We start from the raw sequence: 17784 nt of genomic DNA on the forward strand, positions 1-17784 counted from the left end.
GGAGTTTCATGAAGAAGTGGATGAATGTATTGAAAGGGATCAGAAAAGGATAACAAGAATCGAGATAATCTGAGGAACAAGAAGAGATAAAGTTGTACATTTATTGAGGAGAAAAACCTGAGAACGGAAAAAGGACAGATTAAGAGCATTGAAAATCTGTTTTCATGTTTCTTCAGTTAATGGTTTTGTCTATGGTATTATTAGTTATCATGGAAGGAAGGGAAAAAAAAGTTCCCATAGTAATGATGATAATGATTGTAATAACAGAGGGAAAAAATGGTTAACATGGAAAAGATGGAAAAGGAGAAAAAAAAATGTCAATGTTGAGTTTTAATCATCATTCTTGTTCCCTTGCGCCTTTTTCAATACGATTGTTATTGAAACACTTTTGCTACTTGGTTAATCAATAAAAAGTAAAATTATTAATTTCCATGTGAAATAATTAGTATGGCTAATGATGAGCCAAGTGAATAATGATTAACTGGTAAAGTGTACTGCAAGTCAAATGGGAGTGTAAATTGATGGAATGGTTGTTAGGATTTAACAAGAAATGAATGAATCTTTTTGTACATTTAGCTGTTAATGGAAAGATAAAGTCGAGTGAAATAGGACATTCAACTGTTGAAAGGCAAAGTTGCTGAACTTGCAATCCTGGCTGGAAACTGAAACTTGGACGAAACTTGAGAAATGAAACGAAGACGTAAGTCACGTTAGATGTTGGGTGACAGTCACATTGCCTGAGTTTGTGCCAGTTCTGATGCAACTGCTGTTTGATGGCCTAAAGGATTGCCTCCTGCAACACACACTCCAGTCCTGGTTACCCTTTCGAAAGGCTGCACAAATTAGTCTAGCTGAAGTGATCCACAAGCAAGACACAAGTCCGCACCAGTTAAGGGAAACCCAACATCAACCAGTCTCGGTATTTTGCAGTACTTGTTTCTGACTTCAGTAACTGAAGTTCAGTTCGATCAGCTCAGTTTTCAGAGCCAATCCTTATCCAAAGTTACGGATCCGACTACTTTATATACTTTGAAGCTTACGTTTAAATTTTTAACATAAGAAGGTTGCAATTAAAATTTTTTTTTGTTATTTTTCGATCATTATTGTTGTGATGAAAAATTGTTTATATTTGCAAAATCACTGAAGCTGAAGCTAATATTTTTGTTTATAAGCCTTGCAATGAGCTTGATAGTTTAATTTTGCATTGTTATTGTAAGAAACTAATGAAGCAGCTCAACTTGTGAAAATACCGTCACTCTAAGTGAACTTCATTCTAATGATTTCATTTTGCAAAATAATTTTCGTTCATTGTTGCAATATTATGTCGTCAATTTTCAACTTTTAGTCGGTTTTCAATTGATTAACTAGATGTATCGAAGGCATTTAAACATTTATCGAGATTGAATAACTTTCCTCGATTTGCAAAAATAAATGTCATTTTATATTATTTCTGATATGTCGATTGAGAATTGTCTATCTTGATACTTTATTCATCTTGTCACAAGTCAAATTTTGACCAGGAAATATAAACTCTTTGAAAGGCACAAATGACTCGATAAAAGATTAACTGAAACTTTATCCCAATGCAACTCTTTCCTCTGTAGAGTATCATGTTTACAATGAGACTGTATCATGCAAAAATCTGTCCAAAAAATTGCACAATAAAAGTAATTCTCTTTTTTCTCATTTGAATGTCAAATGAAATGAATAATTTTATTCATAACAAACAAAATTACACAAATGTTGAGACTGATTCTGATGGTTAAATGATTTGTAAAAAAAACTTTACAAATGTTTCAATTACATGATAATTTGTCCTGTAAAACATGAAAACGATAAACAACTGATTATCTTCAACAACAAATATTTACCTGAAACATTTGCTTTTCTTAATTAAAATGCTAATTAAAGGTTGGAACAAGCAACGATAAACAGAAGCTAAAAGAGTAAACATTTGGTGCATTTGGCCAAAGACTGATTCTTGTCATGGCTACTTAACCAGAATTTGATGAAAGAGATTCACAAATGATTCAATTTGAAACATTTAAATAAGTGTTGAAAAAATGAACAAAAGTGATTTACAGAGAAGGTTAAGGAACAAGAAAAAAAGTGTTTCAAGTGAAGATCAAGTTATTCAGTGAATTTACCCTGCATTTGTAATGATGAGCATTAAGTGAAAAAGTAAAGGGGAAAATTGTTCATCGAAATGAACTTTTTCCAAGTTGTTCAATTTTCCAGTTTTCTAAAGTTCATCAGCAAATCAATTTACGATTAAATTCATCAAGTATAGAGGTTGCTCAAGTTGATGAGGAGTGATGAGAAACATGAAGATGTAAACAATATTTCATTCAACTTCATGATGAACCCTGAACATCATCAACTTTTCTAATAATCTTGTTAACTGAAGGCTTAATTGTTACGATTTCTTGTTCAGTCAATTCTCTGTTCTTCAACAGTAAATGGTTATGATGAGCCTGAAAATTGTTATCTGATGCTTCATGAAATTCACTTTATCCAAGATTCTCATTGTTATTACTTTAGGAAAGAGGTGAAAATCAAGATTCACGTAGAACTTCAGAATTATGAACTTTTTTCTTTCCTTCGATCCTGTTGTTTCTCCCCTGATTCCCATTAAGGTAATGCAATTAATAATTATTAACATTATTATTGTGATTAACTTGGTTCTCATGAAAATGAGTCAATTGAAGAAAATGATTGAATTTTCTTCAGAATTCCATTTTCCATGAGCCAATAAATTAATAATTTTGATTGATTCAGGTAATGAAATTCATCTTTTTTCTTGTTCAACCTTCTCTGTTTACTCAACGTTTTTTTTGTTCAGTTTCATTTTGATATTTGATATGCAAATAAATTTCATTGAGACAGCATTCGATATCAATAACAATTTACTTTTCGTTTCATGTTTATTCCCTTTCCATGGACATTTATTATAATTACATTTTTCCATTTTTATCATGAATTTTGTTCTGTTCAGGTTTATCATGGTTGAGTAGCCAACGTGACTAGATTACAATTGTAATTTAATCTCTGATTTCAATTGTTATCAATTATGAAATTTTTTCTCGCTAAATATAAGTTCTGTTCGAGCAAGTAATCAAACTAATCAACAGAACATGAATGTTCAAGTGTTGCGCCGATGAAATATTTATCAACATTAACATTACGAAAGGAATCGAGAAGCACATCCAATCGAGTTAATTGATCGGAATGATCTATCACTAAGAATCTAGGTCAAACAAAATTTGGCGAATATTTGATTTCCTATTTTCATTATTATCTTTTTCCTTCAGTTTTACCATCTTTTGCTGGTTAACAATTAAACGAATCGATGTTTTCAAGAAAAGACAATTTGAACAGAGTCGACTGAAAACACTCTCAGTTGCAGTTGAACCGAAGTCCAACTAATGGAAAAGCTCTCGAACCAACAGAAAAAGATAAAAATTATCTTGCAAAGAGATGCTGTTCAATTTACATGTTAATCTCATTGCAATTAAAACTCAATAATCTAAGCTAATTTGAAATAGTAATATTTCTAGTGGGAGAAATATTTGGATCCATGAAAACTGAAATCGAGTTGCTATTGCATGATAAAGTCAATGCAATACGATCAGAAAGGCTTGGAAAATGAGAAAGGAATAATCAGGTTTTTTAATAAAAGTTTGAAGCTTGTATTTTAGACTGGATAGCACTTTTACATTTTATTCAGAATATCATATTAGAATATTTTGCAAGTTGTTATAGCTGTTCACATTACAATGGTCAAAGAACATGAAAAACTTTGCGAAATATCAAATTATTGTCCATACAATTCGATAGCATTAGAAAAACCAAAGACATTGATTTTTGGTCAGTGCCGTTGCATCGATGATCTTTTCAAGATTGAGTTACATGTAAAACAAAAGTAAACTTTTGAACAAAGCCAAATTGTCATTTGGTAAAGTTTTGTGTTAAACGTAACTGGTAACAAATATCACAATGATAGACTGTTAATAATTACTACTATTATTAGCGACATTAATATGGAGTTAATTTCAGTTTTTGTTCAACCCTTTATTCCCTTCCTCACTCTTCCAGATGAACATAAGTTTCTTATATTAATGATCGTTAACAATGTTTTTTAATGGCAATAATTAAAAATTAGGTGAAACATGATGAAAAATATGAACCAACAGAAGAACCAGAATAAAGAGAAAAATCAACTTGCAAGAGAAGCTTTTAATTAGACCAAATTACATGAAATAATGAATCGAGTTTCTGTTGCACATTGATTCACTCAATTGGCAAGCAAAAAATATTGGAATCAAAATTGTTAATAAACATTGAAAAGGCAAAAAACTGTAAATTAAATGAAATATGAGTTGAGCCTGAAGGTTAAATGGTTAAAGTGAAGCAAGACTATTAGCTTGTAAGATTGAATGAAGATGAGGAGAGACTTGGCCAGACAACAACTCGACCGAAGGTCATACAAAGTACAACAATAGTGGGTAACAGACAATTATCATTATGAGTAACTTGATCATCAAATTGGACCCATGCTGATAATAATGGCAGTAATGCTGATAATAATGATGATGATGATTAAAAGCTTAGGAATGGGACGATACCTAATTTCCAATATCATTCAATTTCTATGGTAACAACTAATTTGGTTACATTTAATGTAGAATCATGTTTTTTTTCGGAGTCTTTTCATTCTTCATTTATAATACATATTCAACTCCCAGAGTTTCATCTCCTCCTTCATCTTTGCCTCCACCTTACTCTTCATCATCATCATCTTCTTCTTCTTCTTCATTTTTGATGTTAAAAGAGCCGCAAGCCTCTTCGACTGACAGAAATGTTTTATCTCATTAAATGTCATTGATTACTCAAACTGCGTAATCAGTCAACTTTGATGAAACTAATTCGCCTAAAATCTTGATTCCTATTAATATTTACTTAAATGTTTAAATCTAATTTTGATTCATGATTCATCCATCTAGAAAGTGAATTGCAATTGATTGAAAAGTTGCATTTAATCAACATTCATGTTCAACTAATTTTTACCATCTTTCCATGTTGCACTTTGTCGTCTTGTTACATGCAAAGGACCAGCTAAAAGCTAGCGACTTTTGCCTTTTAACATGTTCCCTCACTTGCAGCCTCACTTGTCCATGTTAATGATGATTGGGACAAATGATAGCCTTTGATAGCATTTGATGTTAATGACAATGCACTTTATCGCGTGCTCTTCCCTTTTAATCTCTTCATCTCTTGCAAACCTCTTCGAGTCTTTCTAAGCATTATGCTGATGGTTAATAACACTCACTATTGTTCACAAATAACAGCCTAAATCGCATCAAAGAACACCAAATATCAACCCAAAATGTCGGCCATTTTCTTTTCAACACGCACAGTTTTTCAATGTTTCCAACTTTCTCTTCTCCTCATCATCTTCAACTCCCTTTTATCTTTCATCTTCTATTGCCTTATTTTAGCTTAGCAAGAAAAAAGTGTAAATCTTTTGTACTGACATCAACACAAAAGGATCACTTTTTTGAGGCCAAAAAAATACATTTCTCAACACTTATCCATTATCTCTGTGTAACAACAAATTGAGTGAATCAAAGGAAACGACTAAGAATGGTAAGAAGACGAACAGGAAGATGAACAAGAATAAGATGATGATGATGGCTGTGATGAAAAAAAGAAGAGAAAAGTTGGATTGAACAAGAAGAAAAAAAAAGTCAAATGAAGATAACAAAATTCAGTGCAACTTGTCTCATCTCCTTCAAGTTACAAGTTACGCTTGAAAAGATTATTCACTTTTAATGAATCATTTTGAAACTGATTCTGATTTTTTTCCATCTTTTCTTCTATCAAATTAAGTAAACCTCAATTCAGTTAAGAATCAACATGAAAGAATGAGTAAATGAAAGAAGAAAAAAATAGTTGACAAAAAAAACTCTTTGACACCAAAAACAATGTTATCATCTTGGTACAGCTTCGAGATTCATGTTCAAGAAGATGATGAGTTGTGCAAAGAGGATAAACTAATTTGAAAAACGAGGATAAAGTTAAGCTGGCAACTAGAAAATGTAAATATAATGATAATTTTCCAATTGTAACTCTTTACTCATTGGATGCACTTTGATAAACACGGCAAAGCTTTTACAGATTTGCAGTTGGAAGCAAAAACAGATGAAAAGTGATGAATTGAGTGTTGATGGATTCACCATTCAACCATTATTTCCAGTTCGAATCTAAACTAAAATTTCGATTCTCAATTCTGCATAAATTAACTTTTCTCAAGTAAACAAGTGACCAGAAAAGCCATCAAACTAGATTCAATGATCATTGTTCAACTTGCAAATAATTTTTAATCTTTTCTTTGTCAATGAAACTTGACTTGAAATTGAAATTAATTTGCTTTTAAACTCATTTTTATTACTATTTGTTTAGTTTATTGAATGTTGCGTTTAAATTAAAAATGGTAAACAAAATGATATTTGACTGGCAAAGATGAAAGTGAATAAATTTCAAGTTTTTTTTCTTCTTCTTCATTTTCTTTGCTCTTCTCAAGACGATCGCAATGATGATGAATGTTGGAAAGGATATGAAAATGAGAGCAATATTTGTAGAGTAAAAAAAGCATGTCAAGTTGAGGTAAGAAGAGGAAAGAATTTTTGAAATATTATCATTATTAGAATGTTTTTTTTCTACCTTCTTCCCTGTTCATTCCCGGAATATTGTTCAGTTATTATCTGCTGATCCAAGCAAAGTTATTATTTCAATGGTAAAGCGAGAAAAGTTATTGTCTTTTTGTTGAGCCACAAAAAGAATGGCTGAACAGCTCAATTCAATAATATTTATATTCTCTCGAGTTTTCATTTTCGATGAAAAAAATTATCAACTTAAAGCCATGGAAAAGCAATAATGATATCTTGAAAAGAATGAAAAATGATTGTGAAAAATGTTGGAAAAGAATTGAATGGAAAATTTAAAAAGTTCAGAAAAGATGAAGAATCGAGAATCATTAACAGAGAAACAATTGTTATCTGAATATTGGAATGAAATTTAATAATTTAACAGATTTTTTTTCGAAAAAAAGTTCGATATTAAAATTGAGAAAAATTCGCCTTTCAAATGTTCCGAGTTGCATGAATTATCTGAAAATATGAATCACTTTTTTGGTGTTCTTTTGATAATCACTGAATCATTTGAAATGTTAACCTTTTCATGTTGCGAGTTAATGTTTATGACTTTAGAACTTGTTTTTTTTGCTTCTCTTGGAATTTCATTGAGCTGAACAAAAATGTAACATGACATGCACTATTGACCTTTGGGAGTTGAAATGTAATGATAACAATCATATTTGATGTTGATCATCATTTGTATTCAACTCAGATAAATGATTATTTCAGATTCATCAACAGATTAAAAGTTGTTCAAAATGTTGAATCAATTTCAAAGGTTTTCCTCTTTTTGTCACTCCAAAGCAGAGGAAACAAAAAAAAGTTGTAAAATTGTGTTCATTTGACACAATTAACATAAATTTAAACTCATAAACATGAGTTGACATTATAGAGTTGAACTGATAACATGGAAAAGTTGAGCACATTGGTCAAGTCATTTACAGTTTTCATTATTTTTACATTCGTTTAACAAGATTATTTCAACTTTTAATTCCAACTATTCCCTGGACAATCATTTTAATAGCGATAATCTTTTCTTCTTTGTGGCTCCAGTCAAGTTTAAGTTTGAATCCGAGAAAAGCTGTAAAGCTTTGAGAAAAGATGAAAGGTTGGAATAACTGGGAGTTTACTTTATCACTCCCTGTTATCAAAGGAAGGGATTTGCTTCACAAGTGGACTTATGTTTTAAGTTACCTTTTTATTGTTTGATTTTGTTTCTGTTTGAGTTTCATGGGATTGAGAAAGGTAGGAAAAGATGGAAATAAATTCGCTTTTCTCTTTATCTTTCACCATTATTCTTTATTCAATAAAATTTTATTCCCAACTTTTCTTTCTTTCCTTCTTTCCTCTCTTCCATTCATCATACTTTCTTTGTACACTTTTTTGTTTCTGGGACAACAAGCAAAATCGAAAGGTAAACTCATTCTGATTTTCATCATTTTCTTCTGTACTTTTATCACTCAGGTTAATCCTATTGACAAAACTGTACAAATTGACCAATTGAGTTTCAAGTCAAAAGGAAAACAAAATGATGACCAAAAGTTTTATTTTTTAGACTTTCTTTCTTTCTTTGCTCAACGCTTCTGGAATTTTTTTACATACAAATGTTTCTGTTTCATCAGATGAAAATTTATCAATTTTTTGCTCTCACCGAACAAACAGGGAATGATAAACTTTTCAAGTGATAAAATGAGATGTAATAGGAAAGCCACGTGACTTTTCTAATAAATATTACATTCGATTGATGTATTAATATTTATCGAAATAAATTATCAAATTATCTTTGACAATGGTTGAGCTATTCATTAAAAGACGACAACACGAGACTTTTGTCTCTATTGTCTTTCCATTCAACTGGGAATGTCAAGTGCAAGTTCAATAAACTTGGTGTCAAGCTGGTTAATTGAGAAATGTAACATTGAAACGGAATCAAAACATTTTGCAACATCTCATCATGAACTGAAAAAGGAAAATGATTTTCTCTGTTCACGAAAACTGAAATTCAAAACAAAGAATTGTTCTTATTATTCTATTGAGCGGTGTCGCAAAAATCAAGTTCGAGTTGAAGATGAAATTTATCATCTAAAGTTTATTTGGTCCTAAACATTAAATTTCTTAATCATTTCCCAAGCTCAGCTCAAAAGAACCCAAATTGCTGGTCAAAGATCTAACAATGCAATCATGAGTTCAATTTTTATTTCGACAAAAGATCAACATTAAATCTTTTATCTTTTGGGCTTCGGAGCGCACATAAGTTTCATAGTTACTTGTTGTTTCAGTGGCTTGCAAGAAAAGGCTTGTCTCTAAACAATAATCTGACTTAACAGGTTAAGTGTAAGGGCATCGCCACTCGACTGCTGGCATAACTTGTTTCCTAGGCCTTCTGACTTGACACAAGGCATGAAATCTTAGCCATTTCAAGGTTCAACTTTTAATCCTTGAATTATTAGTGACAAACTTGGCCAATTTAAAGCTCTTTAATGTTCACCTTCTAATCATTGTTGCTTCGCCTGATTATTGTAACAAAATGAATCTGAAAAACAATTGTCTACTTAGGACTCTTTTGTGGTTAAAGTTCATTAACCAACCGCTAACATCTAAATTAACCACGATATAAATATAAATATGTTAACTGGATAAAGTGATATTAGAAAATGTTTCCCTGTTAAATGTATAAAAATGATCTCTGTTTCATTTTGACGTTTATAAGTTATTTACCGACTCGAGGTGAATGCTAATGAGCTAGGTTTTGTTGGGTAAGTTACATGATGGATGATCAAAGTTGACCCCTGTGACCCATTTTGATCGTGTTATAAACAATCGACCTTAAGGGATCCATAAAGGGCCAGGAGAAGAAGAAAGGAAAAAGTTGAAAAGAAACAAAATTTGGGCTTCTTCAGTTTGAGGTTTTCCAAAATCAAGTTGATCAATAAACACAAGTGACCATGAAAATGAGCGTTTCAATTGTCTCATTAAACTTGATATAAACAAATGTAGTTTAATGAATAGCAGGCTAAAGATGTCAACATTGAAAGTGATGAAAAAATGATGATGATGATGATGAGGTGAGGCAAGACAAAGCTTGTGCCAAACCAAAAGCCTTTCAGATTAAATAAACATAAGTATCTGTGATTACAGTTGATCAACATTTAAACATGCGACAATGTTAAGAGTAAATAATGTTTCAAAATTAATCCATCGATTAGACTGAAGATGAGGAGTGAAAATTTGTAATGAAAAAGTAATAATGATAATGTTACGAGGATGGAAAACGAAGCGACTGGAAATATTCCCAAGACAGAGTCAGACGAGAGTTTATTTGGTCTTTGCATGAATAAATATCATCGATATTTTCCCCTCAACATGTATACTTGGTGATGATGATAATAATATATATTGTGATAAAGAGAGTAAAAAGGAAAGAAAATGTTTGTAGAGAAAAAAATAAATCACAATCTTTGTACATAATATTATATATTATATCGATTATTTATATCACTTGCAAATAACTGTAAATCTCTTTTCCTTTTTTTTGCTTTCTCTTCTTCTTTTTTTGCCTCCGTTCGACGGTCGCCATTTTTCATGATATAGATGCAAATAAGGTATTCAATGTTCACCTTTCCATTTAGAGGCTTTTCACTCTTGCATTTACATTCACTTTTCACATTTGCTATTTACATTTAAAGGAACCATCAAATTGGTCACAAGAGACGCAACATGAACTTGATCAACATTGATTTTATTTGCTTATAAGGCCATCTTTTCACAGGCAAAGAAACACTCTTTTTATTGCTCTAATTGACGGACAATTTGCACTCAATTTACATTCATTAGTTGGTTATAAACATTTTATCACACAATAATAACGAGACTTTGGAAACTTTTCAAGCTTTGAACATTATTTGGGTTTTTGTCATTTCTTGGGTTTACATTAATCTTGGAAATTTTAAGTTTTGAGAAATTTTCGAGAAACTGAAAAGTTTTTGAGCTTTAAAATTGCGAGGAAAAACTTTTCTTTTGATTTGAAATTTTTTATAAGGCGATGAATTATCGTGAATTTGAATTGCTGTAAATATTTTTTTGCATTTTCTGTCTGATCGATTGCATTAAGGGAATGAGTTTTGAGCGGTTTTTAAAGTTAATGAGTTGATTAACAATCGTTAGTTTGATCCTTGAGCTGCATTATTAAATATCAAAAGTTTTTTAATAAAACGGTTGAATTGATGAGGGAAAAGATTATAGTTAATTGAATAAGACTTGGAATGAAATGAAAGATTAATTTGTATGTTAATCGGAATTGAGTTGGGAAAAGAGTGAAAACTAATAAAAATAAAACATTGGAAGAGGAGAGACAAAAAAGTGAGAGTAAAAAATGTTGCTCAAGTGATGAGAATGATGAAGATGATGAAGATGATGAGATGAACAAGGTCAGTGGTGAAAGGCGAATGAATCTTGTAAGTTTTGGTATGTTAAATGTAAAGGATGACAAAGGATGAAAGATGATTTTCGGAGCAAAGAATCGATGAAGTTGATGAGAATGATAAAGATGGTTTAAAGGAGGAAAAGTAAAATTGAAAGGATGTGAATAGAAAGACGAAAAGGAAGAGAAAATGATTTAGATAGAAATGTTGAATAATATGAATTTTATTACATTGATTATTGCGACAAAGTTCATGATAAGTCTGTCAACAAAAAAGGAGCGAAAAAAAGTGAAAATTAACTTTTCACTTTACTCGATTTTGGACAATGATGGGAACAAAATGAAGAGATGAAATTATGCAAATTCCCGTGAGGTTCATTGATAGGGATTAAAGTTGATTATTTGTTAACTGTTGCTGCTTATTACAAGCAATTGATTGACATTCAATGATTGAGTCGAACTCGATTTTTATGCAACAAAATTTACTTCTCTTGTCGCCAGCATTTCACGTGTCAATGGTGAAAGGTTGGGCTGATTAAACACGCATTGAGATGATCATTGGAAGAGAAAAGGTGAAAATTGTTTTTCCATTCAAAGTTGGGTGAAGAAGGAAAAGGAAGAGTAAACTCGAGTTTCTGTTTTTATTGTCTGTTCCTCTGTTTTTCCTGATGAACAATTGTTTATGTTCTAGTTTTAAGCTTTGAATCAATCAGGATTAAAAGGTAAGTTGAAATTTGAAAGCTTATTAGATGAACAAAGGTTATCCTCATCATCATCTGGGTTTGCTTCTTGTTAACTCAACATTTTGTTTTGTTTTTTGAGGCAAGCAAAATTGTGTTTATCTTTTTTTTGCCAAAACAAAGATGAAAACCATTTCTACTCAACAAAAGATTCATCTTTTCAATCATCATTCTCAATTGGATGAAACAAATGAGATTGCAATTTATACTCCATTCAGTTTGTACTTTAATCCTGGATCCATTCAACCTTTCAATTGGACATTCATTTCAAAATTGCTTTTTTCACATTTGAATTATCGCTTGATAAAGGTTTAACAGTTAATCAACTTACCTGCAACTGGTGACAGTCGAGATACAATGGCCCATCGAGGTCTCCACTGATTAGGGTTAGAAAAGAAGAATTGAGAATCGAAACAATTTTTACATTTTAATCAATTTACCTTTCGAGTTCCTCTGAATTTGAGTTCACCTTCAATCACAATTTTAGGATCCATGATTTGGGTAAACAAGAGCAAAACAAATATCTTTTTTGCTTCTTCTCGTTCAGTAAGCACACAAATGGAAAAGCAAAATTGAAAAATTTGTTGTTGGTCACAAACACTGAAAGATGATTGCGAGACACGAAATTATTCAATTGTTTTGATGAGGCAAAAATTGTTTAATCAAACATTGTCATTGAAGTTTGATTAAAGTTGAAGGGAAACAGTAAATCCATTGAATGGTTCACAGGGCAAGTTTACTGATGAGTTGAGTAAAAGTTGATTAAACATTTTTAGTTAACTTTTCAAGTTTAATTGATGCAAGATAATTCAAGTTAATCCAAGTTAATATTGTCAGCTCTGAATCAATGTGATCTCATTGAAAGTTACAACAAGACTAAACTGTTTTCCCTCTCAAATGTTGAAACATTTTCAAGACAAAGATGGCGCTGCCTTGAAGGAATACTCAAAGAGCATGAACTGAATTGAAATTGCAATCATTTTAATCAAAACTTATTTCATGAATTTGTTATTTGTACAATTTGCTAATTACTCTCAAAATGATTTGGAATGATGAGCAGGTAAATTGCTAAATGCAATAAAATTTTGAGTTCTGTCGAGGAAATTTTGTTCCATAAGAAACTTGATGATGTTGATTGGGTTAAAATATTTATCGTTGCAAAATGATTATCAATTTCATTTAATTTTTGCTTTTAAAATTAGTTTAACTATTAAATACATTTCATTGCAACTGTAAATTGTAAAGGTTATGGGAATTTAACGTCAAGAGGTTACATCTGGTGGTGTAAAAGTAAAACTAAAATTTCCATGATTTCTTGAGAATGAATCTTGTTCTTAAATAATGGATGAAAACGATTAATCTATTGAGTCACATAGATTGATCCATGTTCATTAACTGTAATCGAGAAGAAAATCATTTGTCTGCCTCAAGCATAGCAATTTACAGCTACGGTGACGATCAGATCAAGTTCACAGCAATTAGCAACTTTTTCAGATATTTTTGTCCGAATTTTTTCAATTCTTTCAGATAAGAAGCTATATTTTTTTATTAGTCATATTCAGCTTTACAATAGGGCATGAACTTTTCAATAGAACGAGCTTGAGACAAATAAGTAAACAACTTAAAATATCTTGACCATGCCATCTCACGTCCAACCAAGTCTAGTAAATCTAGCAAAAGCAGCGAATCGCCGGAAATCAACGAAATTTAGTCTTCTTTTAATATAAAATTATTCAAAAATTCAATATTTTACTCTATAATTCCATTCCTTTAATATCCTTGTTAAAAACCATTATTCAGTTCAATTCATTCCCACTCTTTTTCAGAACCCTTTAGGTTTAGAATTGCATATCGAAAAGAAATGCAATTTGTTCATTTCGAACTGTATGAGACAAGCTTTATTGATTAATGGCTCATCTAATTATTTCACTCGATTAGTGAAATTTTCTTATTATACAGTTTTAAGTAGCTTTTTATTTCATGGAGTTTAGTTCATACTTGCTCAGTTAAGGTGAAATGCTGAACTATCTAAATTCTGGTTATCCCCAAACTTGAACACTTCCACCATTTTTCTCCTTCACTTTTCCTTTTTCGTTCATCTGATCACAATCTAAATATTTTTCAATGAACCTCGTGTTAAATTGTTTGTTAAACTCATCTCAATTCATCTAAACCAGTACAACTTACAGTTAGTTGACTTTCACTGATTTTCTCACCGATAAATTTACCTTCTTGTTAGCGACCCTTTACCTTAAAAGCAAGTCACTTGAGGTCAAATTTGCAAGGAAGCAAAACTAGATTAACTTGTTGTATGATGATAAAAAATATGAAAGTATCTTTCCAATCCATCAATTTGTTATTATTATGAGTTGAAGCTGATAACAAACCAAGATATTGAAAAAACTGTTTATTCACCTCAGTGAATTTGGGTTCTGTTTGCGTCTATTACGGGTACAATGTCAAACGATGAGCTTGATCGTTACATGGTAAGTTTAATATATTCCTACTTTTTCTTATTCGTTGTAATATGTTAACTCGCCAGATGAGGCGCAAGTTGAGTTCATTGTTTCCTTTAAAACCTGTCCCCTCTGTTGTAAGCCTGAGCAATGTTATTTTCCTATCTTTACATGTGTTTATCTTTATCACCATGTTTGAATATTTTTGTAACTATCAATGTGATATAACGTAAATTTTTTATTCTCGCCTCTGTTGATATGGCATTATAACAATTTCCAATGTCCAGTTTACAATTATCCAACAATCATTTAATATTTTCCATGTCTTTAGTTTTCTCTTGAAGGTTACCTGCGTAAAGTTGACTCTTTACGACACTTGCCAAGGAGGACATTATGTAACTCGTTATTGCCCAATTTTGGTCACATTGGATCCATCTTTTTGGCCAACTATACCTGTCCACAAGCTTTGAGAGGACTACAAATTATTATCAAGCTCATTTTTTATGCCAAAGAAAGCAACACCGTTGAGGAAGCTGACTGTCCATCATTGAATGATTTCATCTGCCAGCTGCAAGATCATATTATCAGTGGGAAAATATCGCCGTTAAGTGATTTTGAGACTCAAAAATTAACCTACTTACTGCCTAAATATCGCAACACCCAAGTGCTGACATTAATCAAAGACTGTCTAAAGAATCCTGTATCTGTTAATATCGATGAATGCATTCAACGGAGCAGTTTAGTTGAAGACTGTGGTAAACTTAACCTGCTGTTTTTTCCCATCATCTTGACATTTTGTGACATTCTTTCACAAACTAATGGACACTGGTTTATCGGTAAAATTATTGGCAGTTTCAAAAGGATTGTAATCAGTCGTGTCAATGGCAATGTCATCAAACTGTTTCCATCCCATCTACACCCATTCCTACCTCATTTGGAGCTTTTGGACCAACAATTATCTCCACAAGCTACTAGTTCATCGCTAATTCCCAATCAAGCTGCTGATAAACTCTGTCGCAACCTAGATAAATCACAATCTCTCGGAATTTGCAAATGGTACGAAATAGTTGCCCTACTGATTTTATATCCAGTAGTAGCAGATTTTTTGGTAACAAATAGGCGAGAATGGATCGAAAAACTACGAAACTAAAATCGAAAGGAAGCCTTTTCAAATAGGGCTGAGCCAAGATCTTCAATCGATCAATTCCAGCTGCCAATAAGCCCATATTTTCCTATCATTCACCGCAACAGGTTACATTATGGCGGCAACTATAACCTGAAAAATTTACTGCATCACTACTAATCCTTTGTATGTCAAAGGAGTAAAATATTTACTTAAAAATGAAAAAATTCGTTGTTGGCCATCCAATTGAACTGAAAACAATAATAAACTGTGATCTTTCAAGTTGGTTTGGTTACAGTTGGTTACAACAAAAACATTAGGAAACAATTTATTGACATTTTTACACATCTACGAAACATTCAGAACACATCAAAAGCCGACTTCTTTAAATATCATTGATTGATATCGACAATTTTTACCAAATTTTCTTAAATCTATTCGAAACAACTAAATGTTCATTTCAAATCATTTTGTAAATATTGAGCCAACGTAATAAAAAACATTTCAAATAATGTATCTCACTTGACTAGTTATCATTTTCCTCACCAGACCTCACTTCAAGTATCATAATTGCGGTAAACTTGAACTTGATTTAAATGATGAAATGACTGACAATTTGTCAATAAGCTCAAGTTGACCTAAAAAGGCAAATGAAAATTGATTGATTTTTCAAAGTTTCAAGATTAATCAAATCATGAATTGTTTTTGAACCAAAAAATGGATCACAAAATATCCATAAAATGATGAAAAGTTGAAGCAATGAATGAAATTCAAAATGAGCCAACATTTGAAAACATTTAAAAATAAGTGAAAATAATTGATAAAAATTTAAATAATTTAACTAATCAAATGACCTTGAACAATCGTATCTCGATGTGAAACAATTAACTTGAGTGAACTGAAAAAAATTGAAACGCCTACAAATAAGTGCACTTTAATGTGATTCAATTGATGGAATTGTTAAATGTATTGAAATAAATGGAAAGTTGCGGAAATGAGAATGCTAATTGTAGCTGATTAGTGATTAAAATCTGGAGTTGATTAAAAATGCTTTCTTCATCTACTTATAATCCATTGAAAGCGCAATTTGAATCACTTTGTTTACTTGATTCACTTTTCTGGTTACTTAACGTAACCTTTTCAATAACAGCAATCTTGCTACACTTTGTGCTCATTCAATCAATAGATTGACCCAAATTCAATTATTATATTTGAAAATAATAATAATATTTGGATTGTTTAACAACAATCAAATGAAGGAGAAACTAAAAGTTGTTTAATAAGGTTTAGTTTCATCGATTGATTCAAATTGTTGTCAATCAATGAAAGAGGTAACATTATCTAATCAATATCAAGGTTAATCTTTGACAATAATATTCACCAAACATTGAAACATTTTCCCATTGAAACATTAACTATATCAGCTCATCAAATTATCAATTAATTGTCATTCAATGGAACAATTTACGGAAATTGTTCAAGAAATCAATGGTTTTACAGTATTTTCTGTGTTCGAGGAAATTGTTTCTGAAAAGGTCAAATGTTCGAAGTTGGTTAAATTTGCGAAAAATAATCATAAAAATTGTTTAATTTTTGCCTTTTTGGTAAAAGTCGAGTGACAATTTAGCTTGATCATTTGAATTGAGTTTAAATTTTGGGTTTTATTGAAATTTTTTATTTTCTATTGAAATTCAGGATTGTTGGACCGATTTCGATTATTTGCTCATCAGATTAAACTTGATCAGGTTTGGTGACTGATCATAAATATTTAAACCTGATTCAAGTTTTGATCAACTTGGATTAGGATTTGCTTTATCGAGTTATCTTGTGTAAAGCCATTCAATTTATCTCGACCAAGTGATAGACAAAGCATTTTGAGCATTTCGATAAATAGACTTAGATGAAGATCTTTTGTTCAACCTCGCGATTAACTTGACAATTGGAAAGTGAGGCTTAAGTCGAGATGAAGCGAAATGCAAAGTTCATTGTTGAATTGGCGGTCGATCTTGTTACAGACTGTGACAAAAAAGGTTTGTTTTAAAATTGAAAACATTAAACGCTAAATTAGTTGTTTTTTGATGTTATCAGCTAATGTCAAGTGAAAATGGTTTGGAGCTTCAATTCAAGTTTTCATAAATTTTTCATTTCAGTTTAAAACTTAAGTTTGAACAACTGGATATAAAGTCAAATACTTGGATTGACAAAAACCGAGATTTTGATTTTTGACAAAACTTGAATATTAGCAGAAAAATTCATTTGTTGGACTTTTTCAGTGAACTTCCAAGACGTTGAATCTGGACGAATAAAGCAACTTGAAAATTTCGAAGTTTGTGTAACTGGAAACTTAGTT

At 31.2% G+C, this 17784-nt stretch overlaps 2 protein-coding genes across 2 annotated transcripts in view; one reads left to right on the plus strand and one right to left on the minus strand.

Moving 5' to 3' along the window:
- The window catches only part of LOC107366864 (uncharacterized), a 44077-nt gene extending 31355 nt beyond the window's left edge, over positions 1-12722 (minus strand). The window contains exons 1-2 of the mRNA XM_015934508.3: positions 12296-12722; positions 12187-12232 (exon numbers count right to left, since the gene is read on the minus strand). Of these exons, the coding sequence (XP_015789994.1) occupies positions 12187-12232; positions 12296-12349 (100 nt within the window). The 5' untranslated portion in view covers positions 12350-12722. The remainder of the gene's footprint in view (positions 1-12186; positions 12233-12295) is intronic.
- Positions 11715-15950, plus strand: LOC107370695 (uncharacterized). Its single transcript, XM_015938662.3, has 2 exons — positions 11715-14341; positions 14643-15950. Exons 1-2 carry the CDS (start codon positions 14312-14314, stop codon positions 15459-15461), a joined length of 849 nt encoding a protein of 282 aa, XP_015794148.2. The 5' UTR covers positions 11715-14311; the 3' UTR covers positions 15462-15950.
- The last annotated feature ends 1834 nt before the right edge of the window (positions 15951-17784 follow it).

Source organism: Tetranychus urticae, chromosome 2 (assembly GCF_039701765.1).
Source record: "Tetranychus urticae isolate SD_2017Ah chromosome 2, NJAU_TeUrti_SD_1.0, whole genome shotgun sequence".
In the NCBI taxonomy this organism is placed as follows: Eukaryota; Metazoa; Arthropoda; class Arachnida; order Trombidiformes; family Tetranychidae; genus Tetranychus; species Tetranychus urticae.

Bases quoted from the DNA above. Each gene is read 5' to 3' on its own strand.
- LOC107370695 (XM_015938662.3), top strand. From the start codon at position 14,312: ATGTCAAACGATGAGCTTGATCGTTACATG. The intron at 14,342-14,642 runs GTAAGTTTAATA...CCATGTCTTTAG, and splicing joins ATGAGCTTGATCGTTACATG to TTTTCTCTTGAAGGTTACCT.